We start from the raw sequence: 24397 nt of genomic DNA on the forward strand, positions 1-24397 counted from the left end.
AATGGCAAAGAAAACAACTATGATCCCTGCCTGTCTGGAGCCTTAGAATTTGATAGTTAATTTACTTCATATTTTTAATTACAAAAGGAATGTATATTCCTTGTAAAAAAAAAAAAAAAAAATTCNGTGGAGGCGCCTGGGTGGCTCAGTCAGTTAAGCATCCGACTTCTGCTCAGGTTATGAGCTCATGGTTCGTGAGTTCAAGCCTTGCTTTGGGCTCTGTGCTGACAGCTTGGGGCCTGGAACCTGCTTTGGATTCTGTGTCCCCAGCTCTCTCTCTGCCCCCCTCACCTCTCAAAAATAAAATAAACAAACATGCAAGTTAGTGGGTCACAACCAACATTTCTTTAAAAAAAAAAAGTGCATATGCACGCACACACATGCGCGCGCGCGCGCACACACACACACACACACACACACACACACAGGAATATTATTCAGCCATAAAGAAGAATGAGATCTGGATCTAGAGGGTGTTAGGTTAAGTGAAGTAAGTCAGAGAAAGACAAATACCATATGATTTCACCTACATGTGGAATCTGAAAAACAAAACAAACAAAAAAGCAGAAACAGACCCATAAATATGGAGAACAAACTAGTGGCTGCCAGAAGGGAGGGGAGCATGAAGGGATAGAAAAAAATGGGTGAAAAAAAGGCAACGTAAAAAACAAAACAAAAACAGGACCCTCCCTCAATAAGGAAGAAACAGCCACTTGTCTTCCTCTGTTAAGTTTTGGTATTTCTTCAGTGTAATTTTATTTTTCTTTATAGAAACAATATTTTTTTCTTTTTCTCTTTTTATTTAAGTTTATTTATTTAGAGCACATGCATATGAGCAGGGGAGGGGCAGAGAGAGAGGGAGGGAGAGAATCTTAAACAAGCTCTAAATTGTCAGCACAGAGCCTGACATGGGGCTTGATCTCATGACCCGAGCTGAAATCCAGAGTCAGACACTTAGCTGACTGAGCCACCCAAGTGCCCTAATGTAATTTTAGTTTTTAATGAAAGGTTTTCCTGTACTTTTTAAATATATTTTTTCCTTGCTAGTCAGTGTAATTTTCCTTGTTAGAAAGCTTGGGTTCCTCATTCAGCATGTGGTCAGGAATGTAGATACCAGATGAGGCTGTTGTGTTCTTCCCCCAGACAACCCAGCCGATATTTTAATATTCTTCTGGAAAGAATGCATTGTATATTAATGACACAAGCTTTTCTTCTCTTTTTCACTCTTTGAAAAGATTTATGAAATTCCTCGGAAATTCTGGAACCTATATTTGTGTGATAAGAGACCAACCTCCCTAATCCTAGCCATCAAGTTTTTGCCATAGTTAAAAGCCAACATCATTAGCATTTGGTAACTAAATTTCCTTTAAACACAGTCATTAGAAGGTGTTGTGTTGAATATTTCATGTTAGTGTCTTAAAGTCTAGAAAAGGTAGTCTGAGTAAGTTCCTTCAAGTTACCGTCATTACCTAGAGGAATTTCTTTTCTCTATGTTCTTTTCATTGTATGCTATTACTATTTACAGATTGTTACAGGGTTTTGCCAGAGAAATTCACATTCTTAACATCCCTGAGACATAATCTTCACTCTTTTCTTTTCAAAAGAACCAAAGTTGAGATAATTCATAATCACATAAAGTTGCACAGGCTTTCCTGAGCGTTGTGTCGGGAAGGAGAACTGTGTCTTTCCACCGAGAGAGCGGGCGCTCAGAGAAGCAGTGCAGTGAGGGGCACAGCCACGCCTTGACTGACGATGGTGGCCATGCCCAGCGCTGTTTGCCTGCTGAGTTCACCGCTTCTGTCCTGGTCGCCCACCCCAACTGCTGCCCCTCTTTCTGCTCCCGGCCTCACTCTTGGGAAAAGGCCTCACTTGCTAGAAAGCCAGAGGACTCACCGACTCCAGCTGCTATTTGCAGGCCTTCCTGCTCGCTCTCTGAGGTCTTTGCGAAGACATTGGCAAGGGACCCTAATCAAGTTAAGTTTTAAAAGAAGAGAAATGACGGTGTGCCTGGGTGGTTCAGTTGGTTAAGCATCCGACTTCGGCTCAGGTCATGATCTCACAGCCTGTGGGTTTGAGCCTCGCATCAGGCTCTGTGCTGATGGCTCAGCCTGGAGCCTGCTTCAGATTCTGAGTCTCCCTCTCCCTCTCTTTCAGCCCCTCCCCTGCTCCGCTCTCTGTCTCTCTCTCAAAGTAAAATAAAGACATAAAGAAAAATTTTAAAGAAGAAAAATGCCTTAAAACATTATTATGATAATAATAGTAACTCAGAATTGCTCATTTCAGTTATACCACTGGTTTCAGATGCCAGACACTAGATGAGATACTGGTGAACTAGTGGTGGCTCTTCCCGAGCACGGTGATGCCTCTCACCTCTCCATCCTGGGGCTCAGCACCCACGCATGCGTACACACCCATCCCCTCACGCCTCCCCGGCACCTTCCATTCTTAGAAAGAAGTGAGCAGTCTGGTGGAAGGAGAATGTCAGTTTTACTTTAAAATGCTGTTAAGAGTTTGAGATTCTGAGGCTCTTCTGTTAAATGGGCCTAATTCCAGAGTTTAGGTAACATTTCATGTGTAGACTCACCCGCTGGCTCAGTTGTGTAGGATATTAAGGAAAAGAAGCAACAGGTTCATGGAAAATAATGTCATATTCAGAAATGTAACCTTGTGAAGACTCGGTGAATAATGCACATAAGTTGCTTAATAAAGTGGTACAGTAAATGTTAATGTACCTCATCCCATCTCTTTTTACCCTCCTCGGTGTTCACTGCTTTCATCACTAGGGCAAAGCTAATTGGTTTAAAACAAAACATTAGATTTAGTTAATAGAGGAAGGAGATTAGCCGGGTAGTTAAGAGCTTAGGCTTCTAAATCAGACATATCTTGGCTTAAATCCTGTTTCTGCCACTTCATGTGTTCTTGGGAAAGTTGCTTAACATCTCTGAACCTCAGTTACCTTATTAGTAAAACTGGGATAATAATAGTATCTACTTGACAGTATTCTAGGGATTAGATGATATAATACATGTAAAATCATCACAGTATCTATCACACAGTGTTAGTAAATTTAAGCTATTCAAGGAAGCTATTCAGCTCCTAGGATTGATGTAAGGATTAAAATAACACATATAAAATATTTAATAGAGTACCTGGTATAAGATAAGTTCTTGATAAATATTAGCCAGTTCTATTATTAATAATGTATTTTAAAACAATAATTAAACAGTGAAAAACTGAGATATAAAATTAGACTTAGTTATTGCATATATGCCTCATTGGTGCAAGGTTCTTGAAGATTGTATGAAAATTATGGTTGAAGTCATAGCGGTCATTACTTCTAGAACTGTGATACTATACCAGGCAGAGATTGCCTTTAACTTTAAAAAATAATGTTTATTTATTTATTTTTTTTAAAAAAATATTTTTATTTATTTCTAGGAGAGAGAGAGAGACAGCGTNGTTTATTTTTGAAAGAGAGAGAGAGAAAACACAAGTGGGGGAGAGGGAGAGCAAATCCCAAACAGGCTCCACACTGTCAGTGCAGAGCCTAATGTGTGGCTCCATATCACAAACCGCGAGATCATGACCTGAGCCACAACCAAGAGTTAGACACTCAACCGACTGAGCCACCTAGGAGCCCCGCCTTTAACTGTTTAGTAGCAGCTCCGTGTGCTTTCCCGTCGCTCCGGTTTTGGTTGGGGAGACGCGGGACATTGATTACTGCAGACATGTTTTGTCCTTCCCTCTTAACAGATGTTCATAGAGCAGAACAAGCTGAAGAGACAGAGCCACCTTCTGCTGCAGAGCTCTGCCCCTGACCAGCAGCTGTTGAAGGCTTTAGAAGAAAATTCAAAACTTGTCCAGCAACTGGAAGAAGAGAGAATTCAGCATCAGAAAAAGGTAATGGATTTGCTTCTGGAGTCTTGACACACACCCCCCTCAGTCCGGTTACCTAGAGCTCTCCTGTTGGCCCTAGTGAGTCTTCCCGGTCTTCTCACTTTTTAGAAGAATGTCACTACCAAGTGAAGTTAATTTAGTGCCCAACTAAAAATTCATAGCGCACTATCCCAGACTTCATAACAGTCTTTAACCTGTCCGAAGGTCTGAAGAAGCGAGGGAAAGAGCGAGCACTCGAAAAGAGCTTGGATAAGGCATCGAAAGCATGGTTGGGACATCTGTGAGTCGATGGTGTTTCTGGGGACCACATGCACCACGAGAGTGTGTCCGTCTCGGAGGGCTTCTTGGGGGACACGGGTTTTATTCAAAGAGGGAGGAAATGTCCACGTTGGTAGTAATTGTTTAGAGAAAATTCCTGATTTTCTAAAACTCGCACAAATGTATATGTTTAAAGACTTCCCAAGTGGTTGTTTCATTTTGTTTGAGTGGACCAATTCCAGCTGACACGGCCCACCTTTGTGTGCCAGGCGGAACAGAGAGCCATCCCAGTAGGTGAGAGAGAGAGAGGAGGCGGGAGGGGAGGGCAGGCAAAGAGATGGAACAAAGGCTCTGAAGTTACAGAAACCACTTATGAAAAATTACATCAATATTTATACTATTTCCAGTGTACCTCGTTTGTGAAGAAAAGGCTGCCGTTTATCATCCCCTGTCAAAGTCTCTCTAAGCGATAATAGTGACGTTTAATCCTTGGAAATTGCTGAAGTTCTTACAAAGTTGGTCATGAGGCAGAGTTCATTTCTCCCCCCTCGGTAATGTTGGTGTATGCGCACAGCCTCCGCATGAGTGGATGGGAGCAGGGGTTGCCCCTGGACGGAGATCCAGGGAATCGAGTGGGGAGGAGAGAATTTTTGTCTTCTTTTCTCTTTTGGTCCCCACATGCAGGAATTGCCACTTCAAATAAAGAGGGGGGAGAATGAAAGCAGGTTTATGCTTATATAGCTTGTGCTAGAGCTTTGCAGCTTTGAAAAGTCTTACTAGTGGTAGTCAGCCCATGTAGTATGTAACACGGGCCTGGAACCTACCGAATTGAAGTGAGGTGTGGGAGTCGGTCACTGTGTACGTACCTTGCTGGGGTAGGAAGAGAGAGTAGCTGATACTGAATTCTAGACAAAATCCTGAATGCAGCTGTAGCAGTCAGGCCTTCTGAGGCTGCCACACCGGAATAGACCGTCCTTCTCTGTGGTCTTTCACACATGTGGTGGTAAATAGCTCTTCCCTGTCCCTCAGCCGCCTGTAGACTCCCCAGAAATCTTTCCAACACTGTATTGTTTTCATGATGATAAAAGCAACACATATTTCTTCTAATGAACAAACTCTTATTTTTTAATTTTATTTATTTATTTTAAATGTTTGTTTATTTTTGAGACAAAGAGGCAGAGCGCAAGCAGGGGAGGGGCAGAGAGAGAGGGAGACACAGACTCCGAAGCAGGCTCCAGGCTCAGAGCTGTCAGCACAGAGCCCGACGCGGGGCTCGAACTCACAAACCGTGAGATCACGACTTGAGCCAAAGTCAGACACTTAACTGACTGAGCCACCCAGGCACCCCATAAACTTTTAAAATGCAATACAAATTATGGGGCGCCTGGGTGGCTCAGTTGGTTAAGCGGCCGACTCTGGCTCAGGTCGTGATCTCACGGTTTGTGGGTTCGGGCCACATGTCAGGCTCTGTGCTGACAGCTCAGAGCCTGGAGCCTGTTTCGGATTCTGTGACCTCTCTCTGACCCTCCCCTACTCATGCTGTCTCTCTCTCTGTCTCTCAGAAATAAATAAAAAACATTAAAAAAAATACAGTACAAATTAAAGAAGAAATCAAAGTTTTCCAAGAATTCCATATTTTGGTACCTATCCAAGCTTTAGGCAAATAGAGACTTTTATGAAGGTAGTTTACATGGAATGATACCGTGTGTATTGTTCTACAGTCTGATTTTTTTTTTCCAGTTGGTAACGTACCATCTCGTGCCAAGGTGCAGTGAGCTGTGTGATTTTAAACAGTTGTTAGCGTACTTCATTTAGTGAACACACCATGATTTCTTCAATCAGTAATATTGGTGGATATTTATTTTCAATTCTTGCAATTGAACACTATAGTGTTACAAAGAACACTATAGTGGTTATATTTGATTACTTGTTTTATTATTTCTTTTTTTTAAAGATTTTTTTTAAAGTTCATTTTGAGAGAGAGAGAGGGAGGGAAAGAGAGCATGTGTGAGCGAGTGGGGGGGGGGGGCAGAGAGACAGAGAGAGAGAGAACCCAAGTAGGCTCTACACTAACAGCACAGAGCCTGACATGGGGCTCAATCTCATAAACCACAAGATCATGACCTGAGCTGAAATTAAGAGTCAGATACTTAACCAACCCAGCCACTCAGGTGCCCTGTCTCCTTATTTCTTTAAGGCAGATTTTAAAAGTAGTTTACGAAATCAAGTGGTCAGTCTTTGTTTGTTTCTTTTTATTTCAGAGAGAGAGAGGGAGAGAAAATGTGTGATTGGGGGGAGGGATAGAGAGAGAATTTTAAGCAGACTCCATGCTCAACATGGAGCCTGACTTGGGACTTGATCCTACAGCCCAGGAATCCTGACCTAAGCCAAATTCAACTTAACCAACTGAGCCACCTAGGCACCCCTCTTTCTTTCTTTCTTTTTTTTTTTTAAGGTTTTTGATACTTGTTACCAAGTTGTCCCCCAAGGGTTCTTTTTCATGCTACCTGAATTTTCTTTTGAAAATGGGTATGAAAGTAATAATCTGTTTTAAATGAATTTCTTAGATAATATCTTACCTTTTTGACTCATGTTTAATTATCCGGGGTATTAAGTCTCCAATAAATCTATATCGACTCAAATAGCTGCTGTTTTAAAAACTGACTGTACTCTAGGATTTATGTGGGTTTTTTTTTTTTAATATTTTTATGTATTTCTAAGAGAGAGAGACAGCGTGAGCAGGGGAGGGTCAGAGAGAGAGGGAGATACAGACTCTGAAATAGGCTCCAGGCTCTGAGCTGCCAGTCAGCACAGAGCCCAACGCGGGGCTCGAACCTACAAACCGCGAGATCATGACCTAAGTGAAAGTCAGACACTTAACCGACTAAGCCACCCAGGCGCCCCGGATTTATGTGGTTTTTAAGATGGATTGGAATCTCTTTGCCATGAATGGGAAGTAAAGGGAAACAATGATGTTTCTCCCCTTGATTTTTCCTTGACAAAGGAAAGACTATGAAGTTCTGTTTATAAATTACAGGTGAAAGAATTAGAAGAGCAGCTAGAAAACGGAGCTCTCCACAGAGAGATACGCAACCTTAAACAGCAGCTGGGGCTTCTGGAAGAGGATAAAAAGGAACTGGAAGTGAAATACCAGAATTCTGAGGAGAAAGCCAGAGACTTAAAGCATTCCGGTAAAAGCGTCAAGTGGGCGCTCCTGTGTCTTTGTAGTCGGTGACTTCCCCATGCCCAGCCCCAAACCTGGCCAGTAGCTAGTCTGGACGCCTGCCAAATGCTGGAGTCCGCAAATAACTGCATTTGAGTCGAATGGCCACTGCCCTCCAGTGATCTGCAAGCACTCAGGCTTCTTGCCGCACTCAGCGTTTGTGAGCTTCACGTACAGAATTAAGACACAAAGATATAGCTCATATGACAAGACCAACATTGCAGAATTCCTCAGGGCTTCAGATAGGCGTGTTCGTGGAGGCATGTTGTCCATTTCAGGGCGCCTTTCTAAGAGGAACTAAACTTTGAAGGTTCATACAACTCTCATGTCTGGTGTCTAAATATACCCACGATCTAGTACTTTCAGTATCACAGCTAACAATAAAATGGGCAACAATATGTATATTAAAGTGGAAAAACTTTTAAACCACCAGGGGATATTTAAATCAAAGGATTTATTCATTCGGTTCTCGAAGGCTTGACGGGAATGTGTGAATTGGATTATTACACCGGGATAAGTACTAAGTTCTGTTGGAAGGTGGGTGATTTAAGGAGGCAGGTCGTTCCCATTTATAACAGCTTCGATATTCACTTCAGCTTTTTGGTTCATTTTATACTAGAATTTTGAAATCTGTATGGAAGAACCATGTAGGCTTTTCTTTCCACCTTTAAAAAGGAGTCTGTGCTTTCTAACCCACAATGAAAGTGAACTGCAATTTATTTTTTTAATTGACCTAAAATTAAGAAGTATTTCATTCTTTTTAAGTGAATATCCAGGCAGCCTGTGGCCAAAGCCATCTTGATTTTATATGTAGAAACAAACAAAAAAGCAGATCATTGGGGGGTGCAGTCATTCATGGAGACAGGACTGGCTGGGGACAGACAGAGCCATTCCTGAGTACAAACCATGTTCTGTACCCAGAGCCCAGTGGAGCCCATGTTGGAGATATTAGCATCTGCAACATACATTGAACTTGAGCTCCTTGAACTCAGAAACTGTCTTGAACAGCACCAAGCATGGACCCTTTCACATTGTTGGTGCTTAAATACCTGCTTCATTAATGACGTGAATGAATTGAACAGATAAATTCTATTTCCAGGATGCTCCTTCGCACAGAGCAACCCGTTTCAAAAGTTACAGACATTTGAGAGTCTGAGTCTGGTTAAAATCAAGAACTCAAGGGTTTGCAGTGATTTTTTATTTAAAAAAAATTTTTTTTATGTTTGATTTATTTCTGAGCTCGAAAGAGAGAGAACATGAGCAGGGGAGGGTCAGAGAGAGAGGGAGACACAGAATCCAAAACATGCTCCAGGCTCTGAGCTGCCAGCACAAAGCCGACACGGGGCTCGAACCCACAAACCGTGAGATCATGACCTGAGCCAAAGTCGGCCGCTTAACCGACTGAGCCACCCAGGCATGCCCTGAGAGTTTGCAATTTTTTGAAGGAAATTAAGTGGAGGAGGAAAGTATGCTATTCAAATTCATCACTGAATGTCATCTTTAAAATTAATTCCTGGTCTATACATTTTAAAAGTAAAGTATTAACAGCTTCTTAGTGTTTGAGCAGTATTCCATCGTTAACAAATATTTCTTCAGCCTACTCAGCCCTTACTTCCCACCCGTACAGCATTGTCCTGAATTTTTTTTTTCTTTTCCATTGTTGGATGTATAGCAACAAGGCAGTAATGTTTTCTTGTAACCTATGTAAGACCTTGCTCGCATTAGCGGTGGCAGGCAGCCTGAAGGATAAAAAGGTTAAGATACTCTGCAGTTTCATAGTGAGATTTTTCTTTTTTTTTTAATGTTTTATTTATTTTCAAGACAGAGAGACAGAGCATAAGTGGGGGAGGGGCAGACACAGAATCTGAAGCAGGCTCCAGGCTCTGAACTGTCAGCCCAGAGCCCGAAGCGGGGGCTCGAACCCACAGACAGTGAGATCATGGCCTGAGCCAAGGTTGGACTCTTAACCGACTGAGCCACCTAGGCGCCCCCCATACTGAGATGTCTAACTTTGCCTTAATACAAAGACCTTGATTTTGAGAGATGTTATGTGTTTTCCTCTACACGGGTAAAAGGTGTTACGTTCAGTTGCCTGTTTCAGCTCTTTCCTGAATGCTTGCTCTCTGTGCAGTTGACGAGCTCCAGAAGCGGGTGAACCAGTCAGAGAACTCGGTGCCTCCACCGCCTCCTCCTCCACCGCCGCTTCCCCCTCCTCCTCCCAACCCCATCCGGTAAGCACCTGCGGGAAGCCCGCTGGGCATCCATGGCCTTCCTTGTCAGGGAAGCTGCAGTGGACGTGCGGGGCATCCCTCCTTTAAAAACAAAAAACAAGCACAGCGCTGTCTTAAGTTGTGCCATTGGAGGAATGGGTGGTAAAAACGTAAAAACTCTGAAACTTACCAGCTGGTATCTCAGCAGGTCTTGTAAAGGCCAGTGTATCCTCCGGTCTTGTGATCTATACAGAAAGGGCCCTAAAAAGCACCTGGCAGAGACGTTCCCGGGGCCCAGCCTGTTCTCCTGCCATGGGTGTTACAAACCCAAGAGCCAGACGTTTGTTGAAAAAATCCGATGCTTCCCTTGTAAAATTTCAGTCCGTGACCCCTGGGATTTCCATTATGTGGAAGACCAAGGAATTTTGAGCTTTTCCAGAATGTTTTTTTCCCTTTCCGCGTCCTGCTCTGAATTTGAAAAGCTCTGGTTTGTTCATTTACTTTAAAAACAAAAGTACTAAATGAGACAAAAACTTATCAGTAGTAATTGTTACAGACTAGTAATTAAGCTAAAAGTGCTAATTATGTTTTATCCCTAACCTCCCATTTAAACCGTAATGCCGAGGGAAGAACGTTCCATAAGAAGAAGAAATTGGTTTACGTCCTTGTGATAGAGAATCATCTGTGCAGGACAAGAATTCACTTTTTCTGAAGCTGGAGGTGACTCGATGGTCCTGGGTGCCTGTATTAAGCACAATAGATCCTAGAGTCAAATATCCCCTCCTTTGTCATTGGTGCTTCATCCTGATGTCCAGCAGTACGTGGGACAACCTGTTTGCCCCGGTGACAGCTTACCTCCTCATGTCATGGTGTCAGCTGCGTCTGTATAATTTATTCTGGAACAAAGGGAATTTAAAATTTTGCTAGCTTTTTCACCTTTCATTTACTCATGTGTTTTGTTTAATCCTTTCACCCAGAGAGGCCATTTATTCACGCTCTTTGCACCTTTGCTGTTCCGTCTGAATAGAATGTGTAACGTGTTCCTCCCACACGACTATGAAAACGGGACTTTGTCTTTTAAAAAGATTCTCATTAGTTTTCCTTACTGAGCAGGGGATGACATAAATAATCTACTTTAAGCCATTGAGGTAGTCAGGGCAAAATAATTTTTACACGTGATTGGTCCAAGAGCCAATTGAAAGAATTTCAGGTATTTTAAATTCTTTTTTGTCCCGAGTAGCTAAATCGGTTGGAGATATTCTGAATTTGACATTTAAAATAGGAAATTCAGCACTTTGATCTTTCTCTAAGGTGTAGAATTTTGAGCTGATAAGAAAGGTCACTTCTGTCTGAGGAAGGAGAACTGTGAAGAAAGCGATTATAGTCTTGCTGTTGGCCTTTAATTTTTAGTCTAACAAACCTGGAAGCCCTTGGAATTAAAAGTAAAGTGTAACCTAAATAGAAATTTTCCCAAAGAGCGCTTTTCAGCTATACTGAGAAATGAATGTAGGACTCAGACTATACGTCCAAAGCGTGAGCTCTTTTTTATGAGGCCCTTTAAAGAAAATTTTCACTGAATAACGTAAATGATTTTTATTATAAGATGAATTTAGGTAGTGTAAGATGTAATTTCTCAGTAGAAAGAGAATTTTCTTTCTTTTTTTTTGTAAGGAGTACTTTCTTGTCAAAGAAATGTATTTGCATATATATTGAGTTTCACTGGACTTTGAATCCACTAATCAAGGTTTTCTAACTTTGTTCCTGCACCACTTGTTTTACCCTGACATAACATAGATCATGGATATAAATGAAAACAGAAAAAAAAAAAAAAACTAGGAAGTGATCCTTTGACCCAGGGGACAGGTGGGAGAGAGGAAAGCGAGAAAGAAGGCATACCTTGGTCATGTTTTACTGGTCATAGTGAACTCAGGAGAGGTCCTGGGCAGGCACGACTCACAGGGAAGGGTTGGGTGTATTGGCTTATTAGTTAACGTTCGCCAGAGAAACAGAACCATTAGGGGTGTGTGTATAGACCTATGTGCATATATGTGTATACATCATATGCATTCACATAAAAGATTTCTTCTAAGGATTCGGTTCACATGATTATGGACTATGACAAGTCCTGGGGTGGGTTGGAAAGATAGAGCCTAAGGAGAGCCTAGGCTGTGGTTTCAGTCTCAAGGTCAAGTAGGGTCCCGACCAAGGAAGAGGTGGTGTTTCAATCTGAGTCTGGAAGCGGGGAAAGGCAGATGTCCTCATTTCAAGGCAGGTAGGCAGGAGGAATTCTGTCTCACTTGGGCCGTGGTCACACTTTGGTTCTATTCAGGCCTTCAACTGATTGTAAGAGGCCCACCCACATTACGGAATACAGTGTGCTTTACTCAGGCTTCCAGTCTAAACGTTAATCTTATTCAAAAACCCTCACAGAAACACCCAGTATACTGTTTGACCCCATATCTGAGTACCTCATGACCCAGTCAGGCTGACTCATAAAATTAACTATCACAGTGGGGATGAGAAACACTTATTAAAGAATTTCAAGGTCAATGTCTTCCGTGGAACTGTTCCGTGTTTGGGAGCTCTTGCTTGAAGCTTTTATCCATTCAGTTGAACTGGCTGTGAAATGGGGCAGTTTCAGCCAGAGGTTTGGATGATTGGTCCCAGGTGTCTTGTCCTGGTGTTCTCACCGGGCCTGGGGGACCCACTTTGTCTGTGACCTAAGCCCCATCTTGACAGAGGGCTCTTTTTTAATGTTATGGATGAGCTTCCTCTGGGCACCATGAGTCTCTAACTGTACTTCAATTCAGAATAGTTCAAGTTAACACTTTCTCTCCTCCACTTAAGTGCTTTACTTCATTTATGTAAATATACACAGATATTTCAAACAGTGCAAATAACTTCCTGCTTTGTAATCTCTATGGACAATAATTCAACACTGAAAATTTCAGAACCAGAAATGAGTTCATTACAGAGTATTGTGAGAGAGTAAGAGGAAGCCCCGACTGGGGACAACCCTCTCCAGGCCCCACTCTCCCCCGGAATGTTAACCTCCAGACCTTGAATATTCCTTGCCTTCAGTCACAGAATGGCACAAGTGAGCAGATAACATTTGCATTATTTTGTTTCTTCCCAACTTTTGGAATAAGATATGCTTCTTTTAAAGTTCTGTGTACAATAAACTATTTGTAAAAAAAAAATAAATAAATAAAAAATAAAAACAATAAACTATTTGTAAAAAAAATAAAAAATTAAAAAAAATTAAAAAAAAGAGTAGCACCCCCTCCCCCCCCAAAAAAAGAGTTCTGTGTAAATAAGGATTTCTAACTTCTTGTGAAAATAATTTAATTCCATTTTGGGCCATGGTGAGCCCCCAAAAGACAAACCAAATGAAGTCAAAAGTCCACTGACTGATTGTTTTCCAGTTGGTACATTCTAGAAACCTCACGGGGTGGAGTGGAATGTGGTGCTTTTTTTTTTTTTTTTGCCGGGCTTCATGAGAGACTGGTCAGCGTGTTTGGGAGTTTGAAGAAAAGGCAGTTTGAGGATTAGTAGTAGATCCTATAGGCAGAAGTAAGAAATTAAAAAATCTGAAAACCATGGTGAGTAGGGAACACTGAGTTGTTCTGTCCTCAGCCAGGCATTGCCGCGTATCCAGGTGCCCCGTTTCCTAGAGGCGACATTATGCCTTTGCAGAGTGGCCTCCTTGGGACTGAGGACATTTATAATGTAGTTGAAGGAACTCAGGAATTCTCGGTCCTTTTGGTTTTTTTGATAAACTATTTTGAGGGGGAGTGATAATGTATGTAGAAACGTACACCAACTTATGTACAGTTTAAAAGTAATATAAAGTGAACACCCACGTGTTTACCATCCAAATCAAGAAATAGAAAAATACTGGTAGCCTAGAGTCTTATCCTTTTATTCTTTTGTGAAAGAAAAAAAAAATTGCCTACGTATATATCCCTAAAGTCCTATAAATATACATCTTTTTTTCTAACTATATATTTGGAATTTTACTGTCTGCATTTGGGTCTCGTTCTTTTTATTCTACATTATTTTGCAAGACTCATCGGTGTTATTTTGTGGAGCTGAACCTCATGCATATTCATGGAGACATAATCCATTTTATGAATGTCTCCGTGTGCTTATCCATTATGATGCTTCTAGACATTTGAGATACGGCCAGTTCCAGGGCATTATGGAAATTCTACGTGAACCTTCTTGTACGTGAATCCTGGGGCACAAGGGCTTGCATTTCTGTAAGGTCCACGGCAGGGGAATCACTGGCTTCTCGCATAGTGTGTCTTCAGTTCCACAGGGTGATGCTAGTTTTCCAAAGTGGTACGATCAGTTCCTAATCTGCCTTCAGTGTGAGAATTCCCGTTATTCCCAAGCCGTGCCAACGCTTGATATTACCAGACTTAGCATTTCTTGCCCATTTGATGACCGTGTAACCAAATCAACGTGGGTTTCATTTGTGTTTCCCTAGTAACCAGTGAAGTACAGCACTTTTTCTGAATGCGTCTGGGAAATTAGGACATCTTCATTTATGGAGTTTTGAGGCTTCTGTCCATTTTTTTTCTGTAGGATTGCCCGCTCTTTCTCATCGATCTGTAGTTACATTTTTTATTCTTTATGGTGTCTTTTACTATATGGAGATCTTAAAATTTTAATGTTAAATTTATCATGACTTGGGTTTTGTACAGATTTTAAAAACATAGGCCAGAGAGACTGGTCTAAATGTATCTTATCCCTTCAATATCTGGTCTGCGTCACTCAGATTCAGAGATGTTGATGCCCATCTATCACAAATAGATATTTACTGAAAACATCTCCAAATTCTTTCAGCCTTCCCTCTCCCTCAGACATATTACGTAGATGGCTGTTTCTGAATTTGGAATATGGATGTTGATGTTTTTTTTCTGTTATTTGTTTTGCTTCGCGTCACATTGGTAATTATAGTGGCTTCCTTCTTTGAGTAATTAATTTGCTTTGCTTAATTAGTATGGTTTCATGCAGAAAGGGATGAGATCTCTTTCTCTTCCCTAAAGTGATGAAAAGTTTAATAACTTGTTAAAAGTGGAAAATAGACTCCTAAATTCTAGCACTCATGTACCTAGAGACGAGTTGGATTTTTACTGAGTATTTTGAATTGGTACATCTTATTTCTTGGCTCACCAAGCATCCAGTAATCTCCTGTCACTCTTGTTCTTTCTTCCAAAGATCCCTCATGTCCATGATCCGGAAGCGATCCCATCCCAGCGGCAGTGGTGCTAAGAAAGAAAAGGCAGCGCAACCAGAAACAAGTAATTCTCACCTTCTTTGGTTTACTTTCAATGGCTTTAGCCCAGATGTTCAACAGCACACATCCTGTTTGAGTTCCTTGACCGTGAAGGACTGGGAAGAAATGTGAACTTAACAGCTGATAAGAAGGAACAAGATAACGTCCCTGCCTTCATGCAGCTCATTGTGTAGATCACGTCACCTGTGAAGTGCATTCTGCTGGGACGGGTCTTTATAGGATGATGTGTTAAGGAAAGAGAGGGAGTGATTCCAGGTGAGGGTTTTTAGAGGTGATAGCAAGTGAGCCCAGACTTGCTCAGGCACCTGCCGCCCACGGGTGCCGTGCTGTGTACTGGCAACAGAAGATGTAGCAGTTACGCTGAGTGGGGGAGACAGGAAGTAAACAAGGATGATTACTTGGAGGATGAGCACAGGTTCCCAAGAGAGGATGGAGGTGGACTTCTGGGTTCAGGAAGTGATGCTTACGCCGAGCAGTTTGGATCTAGGAAGTCAGGGTGAGGGAATTTAGAATAAAACTTCACATAAAGGGGCAACAGATTCAAGGTCGAAAGAGGTGGGGGTGGAGAGCTTGGCATATTAGGAAACTGAAAGAAGGTTGGTATTTCTGGAACATGGGATGCAAGAGAGGAGCTTGGAGCCAGATTCTGGAGGCCGTGGTCAAGATTTCGAAATGTATCCTAAGGGCGGTGGAGTTGGAAGTAGGGGTGTGCCATGGTGAGATTGGTCTTTTTAAAGACCTCCCACTATTGGCAGCAAAAGGACAGAGAGCAGACCGCAGGGGACCGAGGGGTGGGGAGGGGCTGTCCGTCATCCAGAGGCCTGTGGCTCCCATGCGGGGAGGAGGGTTGCAGTGGAGATAGAAAGAAATGGGAAATCCAGGAACGACTCTGGGAGGTGCGATTCACAGGCACTGACTCGCTGGAGAAGAGAAGTTGAAGGTCATGTGAAGAGGCGGGCGTGGAGGAGGAAGGGCTCGCCCATGGAGCAGCGGCACCAGGCGGCCAGGAGTAGGTCTTCGGCTCACGGAGCCGCGGGCAGAGGCGTGCTGCCACACGGAGGGTGACGGGGACCCGTAGGACCCACGTTCCCCTCAGCACGTTTGCTCAACAGCTGTTAGGTGCAAAGCTTGTGCATTTGCCTGGTTCAAGCCCAGTCTGGTACAGACATCTTGGCCCCCTTATCGTGCCCCCCAGCCTCACTGATCCAGTCCAGCTACTTTCCTGCCCCTGGGAGGGTGACATTCTCCTACGTCCCGTGACATTGCTACGCTTCTCACTGCATCAGGATAGAGTCCAGACCCTGTAAGCTGCTTATTGATGGTTCTCTGCTATTACCTCAGCCTCATTTCTCTACGTCTGTTCCACCTTATGACTAGAGCATTACCTCGAGGCCCCGCATGCACCTGCTCTGTCTTTCCTCATTGCAGCGTTGCCCTGCTGCCTTTCATCTACTCACAACTTTCTCGGGCAACGTGTTCCAGTTCCACATCTCCCGTGAACCTTCTAGGCTCTTCTCCACTCCCCCCCCTTTTTTTTTTAATGTTTATTTATTTTTGAGAGTGACAGAGCATGAGCCGGGGAGGGACAGAGAGAGAGGGAGACAGAATCTGAAGCAGGCCCCAGGCCCTGAACTGTCAGCACGGAGCCTGATGCGGGGCTCAGACCCGCAAACTGTGAGATCATGACCTGCGCCAAAGTCGAATGCTTAGCCAGCTGAGCCACCTAGGTGCTCCCCCTTATTTGTGAGTGTTAGCTCATTGCTCTGTGTCGCTGTAGCTTTTTGCTTCAGATTTTATTTTTTTTTAAAGAATTTTTTTTTAAATGTTTTATTTATTTCTAGGAGAGAGAGAGACAGCGTGAGCAGGGGAGGGTCAGAGAGAGAGGGAGTCACAGACTGAAACAGGCACCAGGCTCTGAGCTGGCAGTCAGCACAGAGCCCGACGCGGGGCTCGAACCCACGAACCGCGAGATCATGACCTAAGCGAAAGTCGGACGCTCAACCGACTAAGCCACCCAGGTGCCCCTGCTTCAGATTTTATAACGCCCCATTCCCCAGCCTCTGCTGCGGTGTCTGGGGTATTTCCACATCTCTCCTCGTGAAGAGACTGCAAGCTCCTTGAGGGCGTACCCCTGTCTGCAGGTCCCCCACAGCTTATGTGCAGCTTCAATGAATCCAAGTTTAGACCTGGCCCTGTCTCCCCTAGCCGGGATCTCACAGCACCGTTACAAATGAAGGCTGTGTTTCAGTCTTGTTTTGGGATAGTTGGTAAGTCTTAGAGGGTTGGTAGGGCAGTCAGCATACAGTGATTTCCCCTTCTAAGTGAACCGCATTATTAGCTTGTCAACCTCCACAGCACCCTTCAAGTTAAAAATAAAAAAGTGTTCCGAGCTTATTAACCCCCAGTGTTAGAAACTATATAGTTTCCGTAAGAAAGTGATGTCTCATTTATAATTCATGAAATGGGTCAGTAGCCTCTCCCTCATTCTTGAGCTATTGGATCATTACCTGGGTAAGCATCGTTACCTGCACCTGGACTGACCCAGAAGCTGTTCATGAGATGTTAAACTGAAGCTACCCAGGGGCGCCTGGGTGGCTCAGTTGATTAAGCGTTCGACTTTGGCTCAGGTCATGATCTCACGGGTTGTGAGTTTGAGCCCCGCATCCAGCTCTGTGCTCACAGCTCAGAGCCTGGAGCCTGTTTCAGATTCAGTGTCTCCCTTGCTCTCTGCCCCTCCCCCACTCATTCTCTCTCTCTCTCTCTCTCTCTCTCAAAAATAAACATTTAAAAATTTTTTAAAAATTAAAAATGAAGAAATTGAGGCCCAGAAAGGCCCAAAATATAGGTTCTTAATTCTACACCACGCCAAGCCCCCCAGATTCCATTTCCTCAACAAGAAACCCTCTGTTTAAGCTTTAACTTGGGGGACCTAGGAGAGTCATGGGTACCCCAGGAAAGGCAGAGGCCCAATTTTAACTGTTTGTTTTTTTTNTGGCTTTCACGCCACTTGGTATGCTTCTCCGAGTTGATGTTTGAACAAACTTTTATTACCAATGGCTCTTAAAACGCTTGATTGTAGGGGAAGTTCTGTGGAATATTCTAGAAGTAGTTTTTAGGTCAAATAAAAGAAATATTTAACAGACTTTGAAGTGAATAACCCTAATTTTGATAAGAATGCATTCATTGAACAAAGTCTGAGATTTGACAGGTGTGCTGGCTGATTTATCTGCATATTTAGGTCATTAATATGTTGGTATTTTCTTACCTCAGTTTGCTAACCTGCTGAATTGGGAAAATCATAGTTCCTATTTCATAGGGTCCTTGTGAGAATGAACGAAGTCTCCTAACATGCAAAGTGTTTCAAGTAGTACCGAGCATATAGAAAATACTCAAAATGTTAACTGAAAAAAGGAAATAAAGGACAAGGTTCCAGCTACCCTTTGAGGGGTAGAAGTCCTCATTCGGGGACTGTAGTTAAGGGAATATCCTTAACTTTATGACCTTACATCACATGCAAACTCATTCAACCACGATGTGTTCTTTAGAAATTTTGTACATCATGGTGCCATAAGATTCTTTTTAAATGCCTTTTAAAAACATGTTAGCAGGGGTGCCTGGATGGCTCAGTCGGTTAAGTGTCCGACTTTGGTTCAGGTCATGATCTCACGGTTTGTGGGTTCGAGCCCCGCGTCGAGCTCTGTGCTGACAGCTCAGAGCCTGGAGCCCATTTTGGATTCTGTGTCACCCTCTCTCTCTGACCCTCCCCTGCTCATGCTGTCTCTCTCTCTCTCTCTCTCTCAGAAATAAAGCATTAAAAAAAAATTAAAAAATTAAAAAAATGTTAGTGAAAGAGAAAACTAATCCTGTGGAATTTAAAAAATTTATTTTCCTTTCTTGTAAGTAATAACAAAAGGTTTTATTGAGCAACAGGGTGATGGTTTTGGTCTGTGGGTCTTTTCTTTGAGGAACGAACTTAATTTTCAAGTGGGTCTTAAAATTTAAGCCTCCATTAATTACATGTAGCTTTCTGATCCAAGACTGACCTTGAAGCACTAACTCAAAGAACATTTGATTTGATTTTCCTGTGGCAGTTCGGTGACATTAGACCTGTTGTCTTCATTGGTCTCTTTTCTTTAATCTCCAGTATCCTGCATATTTCTATTGTCCTTCTGATTACATGCTTTTGTGAGACAATTACCAACTGCGTGATCGCAGAAAGCATTACAAAACATGCCATGAGCTCTCTGTAGGTGATTCCTGCAGATTTATTAGAACTGCTTAATAGTTGAGAAGTTCGTATAGATTGCTTTTTGCTAGTTCAAAAACAGGGCCGGTGAGAGAGAAAGCTTGTGCAGCTAACCTGGCGTTGCCCTCGTATTGTGCCCGCGTAGGGAATCTGATAAGAGCAATTTCTCTTTCTTAAGGCCAATTAAGCCTTTACACTCGAAAACGACGAAGAAATTAAAGCCCGGTTTATAATCTGGACACAATACAGATAGTGGCACTTCTCTGAATTATCACTATGATTCCAGCAAGCAAAAATAAGAAACTACTTTAAATTCCTGTTATGTTAGATGCTGTGGCAGATTTGAATGGTGTTGACCATAATTCTCCATCTGTCTGCCTTAATTAGTTTTTGTATGGTGCATTTAATTGGGTTTCAGTCATTCCTTACAGAGTGCTAATCTGTTTGTCGGCAATGTCCCTGTTGCTACGCAGCTCTTCTTAAGTCTCACTCAAAATGGCAGGCTTTCTGAAAATCAGATGTTTTTTTTTAGAATTAAAAAAAAAATTCTGAGGAATAAATTCCGAATGGCAGGTGCTTGAATGGCAGATCTGGGTTTGTATCTCCCCTGACTTTGAATAGGGTCAGCCAAAGCACCGCGTAGTGCGTAGTAGGTATTTAGATATCGAGTGAGTGGGTGAGTCAGTGAATGAATGAATGAATGAATGAATCTCTATCCATAGTAATTTTCTTATCTGTCCCCTGGTTGATGTTGGGGAGCCATCAGCAGAAGCTGCCCAAGAAAATGCTGCTTAAGGACATACAGTTGGTCAGCCCACAGCTTTGCCTTCCTTCATTTGTTAACTTTGTTGCCAGGTTTCCCACGTTGACTGGCAGAAGATGCTTTCTTGCCATCTGCATGTGAAAAATGCTGTCTGGATATGAGAACTTTTCTGTCCCAGCATGTCAATGGCCTATGAAGATGATAGGATCCTATTTGAAGTCAGGACGGTGTCAGAAGACCTAGGTTGTATGATGAGTAGAGCAGTAATCCCATCACCGAAGGGTTGCAGAGGTCAGGATGGTGGAACCTTCTGGATTCTTCTAGTTGCTCCCCTAGGCACGACGTACGAGGAATAGCTGCGTTGTGTTCGTGAAGTCCATGTGGCAGAAAAAGAAGCCGCAACATAGGCCTCATTAGTGCCACGCCCAACACTCCTGTCCATTGGCTTGGAGACATCGTTGATGGCCTCCAGTTACAAGTTGTCCTTCAGGATTTGGTTATTTCTGCTCAAATAGCAAAAATATTAATAGCCACATAAAGCCAAGACTTGAACAAGTTATTCAGCAGGTAGATACCTGCTGAATGCCTACTGTATGCCCCACATTGTGGAGTGCTCCAGGGAGCCCAAGTAGAAGGTCTTTATGAGGTATTTAAACTTAAATATATCAGTTGCAGTGAATGAGACAGATATAAACACAAGATCTAGAATGGCATTAATGCTGATAAGTGTTCCAAACATGATTCAGTGCTTTCTTTGGTCAAGCTGTTGTGCAAGAAAGAGATTTCATTATTCTAATCAATAGCGTTAAGCCCACCTCAGGTACATTCATCTAATTGATGCATATTTCAGCAGCTTCATTGTTTTTGTAGCAAAATCGTGCAAAGGTTAGACAATAGACAGCTGAAATTTTTTAAATCAAATTTAATTAACTTAATTGCACTCATTTCTGGGTGTATGTTTTCTTTTAACATTGACAGTTTTAAAGGACTTGAAAAAGGGTTGCTTGAATGTTTCCTTCCGTTGTGATTCCTAAACAAAAGATGGCAATTTAAAAATAGATTTCACCTATTTGCTGTTCATCTTCTGACTGTGGGTTTCTTCCAGCAAGTTAACAGATCTCTTTTATCTTTTATTTTCAAATGGGCTTTTTGTTAGTTGTTCCTTCTTTGGGCTGATTTCTCTGACATAGGATGTTACAAGTTCTGAAAACATCTCTGAGGCGAAGATGAATGATTATTTGGGGTTAGGTATAAAGCTGGAGAAATGCAAGTCTATCATTATGCTGACAAATGGAACCAGATCCACTTCCAGTGTTTAACAGAGATGAGCCAATATTGACTTCCAGGCTACAAATTAGACCTTAAATTTTAGAACTGCAGTTTTAAAAAACAGATCTTTTATTCAAAGATTTTTTTAAATTAAAACAAAAAAATGTGTGGCTCCCTGGTAGTTGATAATTTCAGTAAATCATTATGTGATATTTTGTGATTTTTGTCTGAAAAACCACTGTGGTTAGTTTCCAAGTGCAGCCTTCCTAAGTCACCGAAATGAGAAAGTAGCTGTTTTCCTGTAACATAAGATGATTTACGTGTGTGTTCTTTGATAGCCGAAGAAGTCACGGATCTGAAGAGGCAAGCTGTTGAAGAGATGATGGATAGAATTAAAAAGGGAGTTCATCTTAGGCCAGTGAATCAGACGACCAGACCGAAGGCAAAGGTACGGAGTGACTAAATTCCCCCGCTCCCGTGATGTTTCCTTTCTCAAGTGTCAACGTGCGAAGTTGGATGATGAAAGCTTCATTGGGACTGACTGTGAAATCTTAGGATGAGACTAACGTGTCATTAAAGCCTTTACTTTTACATAAGCATGTTTCAGGAGGACTCTGTTTGAGCCACCATTTACCTAAATCCCTGTAGAGAGAAAGTGGGAGTGCCTGGCTGGCCCAGTCAGTAGAGCAAGTGACTATTGATCCTGGGGTTGTGAGTTCGAACCCCACACTGGTTGTAGAGGTTACTTAAAAAAGAAAGTCACAGGGTGCTCTCCTCTGCTTGATCAGAACTGTTATACCAAACAAATAATTATTCTACCCTTTCTTGTCTTCAATTCCTGGTTCTTTTGTGTCATTCAACAAGTATTTATTGAGTATCTGCTCTGGGCCAGGTGCTCTTTCAGGCACTGGGAATAAAGCAATAAACAAAGGAGACAAAACTCCTTGCCTTCCTGAGGCTTCTGTTTTAGTGTGAGGAGGAGGGGGGCTGGGTGGACAGGCAGCGTCACATGATAATGTCAGAACAGACCCAAGGCAGCTTCTGAAAAACAATGAGGGTCATATGATTGTTTTTATTAATTCTACAAACCTGTTCCAGGCCACTCCGAGGAGAAAATTTTGTGGATATATGTATCATCAGCTGTCTTCCAGAGTAGACCACAGTGAATGCCAAGGTCTGCGCAAGCACCTAGAATCTAGCTCAGTGCCTCTGTCTCTTTGTAGGTGTGTCCCATTTCAACAGACCTAAGAATAGAACTTCTTTTTAATTTTTTGTAAACATTTATGTATTTCTGAGAGTCAGAGTGTGAGCAGGGGAGGGGCAGAGAGAGAGGGAGACACAGAATCTGAAGCAGGCTTCAGGCCCCAAGCTGTCAGCCCAGAGCCCGACGCGGGGCTCGAACCCACGAACTATGAGATCATGACCTGAACCGAAGTCGGACGCTTAGCTGATTGAGCCACCCAGGTGCCCCAAGAATAGAATTTTTGATATTTGTCTCGAGAAATGTGAGAGATATTTTTGTAGGGGGAGGGTTCCTCCCTATAAAAAAGCATCAACAGTTTGGATCTCTTTTCTTCTTCTTTTAAACTGAACTTTAAGGCTCCTTCTCCCTCTCACAGATGCCCCTGTTCACCTGTTTCTGTCGTTGCAAATCCTGCGGGGCCCCTCTCCCCCCCACTCCCGGGCTCGTCTCTCCCCGGAACGGGCAGAGAGCTAACCCTGTCCAACCCACAGGACTGTTGTCAGGCTCACGCGGACGGAAGTGTGAAAACACTTGAAAGTGGGGGGATCTCAGTGGAATCCTTGAAACGAAACCATTTTTAAGACTCCCACGTCACAGCTACTTTGAAAAGAACAAGCCAGAGCAGACGGACTAGTTTCGCGGCGTCCTAAAGCACCAAAACCAGTTTAGAGAGAAAAAACGTCGAGCACGCGTTCAATCGTGAGCCTTTGGTGTGGCGGATGTCCCTTCATTCTCTGAGTGTCACTTTGTCCTTCTTGTTTCCTGCCCCGGCTCTTCCAGCGGTTACACATTAGTTAATGTGAGTGCAAAGTGGAGAGCAGCCGCCCAAGGATCAGTGGACGACTGAGTTTTCGGCCGGTAATCCTTGAATCGCGTAGATGTAGTGCCGAACGACCTGGGCAGTAAGCCTTGAAATGAGTCGTCGCTGCATGTGCCTTCAGTCACCCCCGCCCCCACCCCACCCCCGGGGCATCGGCGCTTTCCTGCAAGGTCACGAGCTTGCCCTCCAGGCTTGCCTCCGAGGCCCCTGCCTTCCCAGGGCAGCTGGAGTGGCACGTAGCCCCCGGGCCGCTTGCTCAGACGGCACAGCTTGTCACCCGAACAGTTTACCCGCAGAGGTCAAGCCTGCCTTGACAATACTAATTTAACTGCATCTTTTCTAAATTCTTTGATGTTATCGTCGATACCGTTGTGGTTATCATTAGTGTCTTAGAGCTTTTGACTGGCACTGATGACTGGCGCTGGTGGCATGGTATTTCCCAGCAGGCACAGGCTCTGAAAGTTGAATGTCTTGGTCTGATTTGTACACGAGCAGCAAACCTCTCTCCCTCCCTCTCCCTCCCTCTCCCCCCCTCCTCCCACCACCCCTTCTGCCCTTCACCCTCTCTTGCTCCCTTCTTTCCCTCTCGCTGTCCATTTTTTAAAAATTGGAACGGGATCTTATTCTTTTATTAACTTTCCAGAGGAAAGGGTTATAGGTCGCTATTAATCACTTCCCATTTCTTGATGGAGAGAGATTAGCTTTCCTTCCTTCCCAGGAACCGGAGGCCAGGGATTCTCCAGCAGCCTTTGTCTTCATCTCCATCCTCTGTGAAGGGAAGTGGTACCCGGGAGGAGATCCCTGGTCTCAGAGAANTTAGAAACTATATAGTTTCCGTAAGAAAGTGATGTCTCATTTATAATTCATGAAATGGGTCAGTAGCCTCTCCCTCATTCTTGAGCTATTGGATCATTACCTGGGTAAGCATCGTTACCTGCACCTGGACTGACCCAGAAGCTGTTCATGAGATGTTAAACTGAAGCTACCCAGGGGCGCCTGGGTGGCTCAGTTGATTAAGCGTTCGACTTTGGCTCAGGTCATGATCTCACGGGTTGTGAGTTTGAGCCCCGCATCCAGCTCTGTGCTCACAGCTCAGAGCCTGGAGCCTGTTTCAGATTCAGTGTCTCCCTTGCTCTCTGCCCCTCCCCCACTCATTCTCTCTC

At 43.2% G+C, this 24397-nt stretch overlaps 1 protein-coding gene across 3 annotated transcripts in view; it reads left to right on the forward strand.

The window, feature by feature from the left end:
* The window catches only part of SHTN1 (shootin 1), a 104998-nt gene that overhangs the window by 47245 nt on the left and 33356 nt on the right, over nucleotides 1–24397 (forward strand). For 2 of the 3 annotated variants that reach the window (XM_077779468.1, XM_077779469.1), the window contains 6 exons: nucleotides 3754–3900; nucleotides 7193–7346; nucleotides 9510–9609; nucleotides 14815–14897; nucleotides 21510–21619; nucleotides 23195–23327. In XM_077779468.1, coding sequence (XP_077635594.1) covers nucleotides 3754–3900; nucleotides 7193–7346; nucleotides 9510–9609; nucleotides 14815–14897; nucleotides 21510–21619; nucleotides 23195–23212 — 612 coding nt within the window. In that variant the 3' untranslated portion in view covers nucleotides 23213–23327. Of the gene's footprint in view, nucleotides 1–3753; nucleotides 3901–7192; nucleotides 7347–9509; nucleotides 9610–14814; nucleotides 14898–21509; nucleotides 21620–23194; nucleotides 23328–24397 lie in introns of those variants that run through there. The other variant, XM_077779470.1, reaches the window with a different exon arrangement.

This window comes from Crocuta crocuta, unplaced genomic scaffold (assembly GCF_008692635.1).
Source record: "Crocuta crocuta isolate KB4526 unplaced genomic scaffold, BGI_CrCroc_1.0 scaffold138, whole genome shotgun sequence".
In the NCBI taxonomy this organism is placed as follows: Eukaryota; Metazoa; Chordata; class Mammalia; order Carnivora; family Hyaenidae; genus Crocuta; species Crocuta crocuta.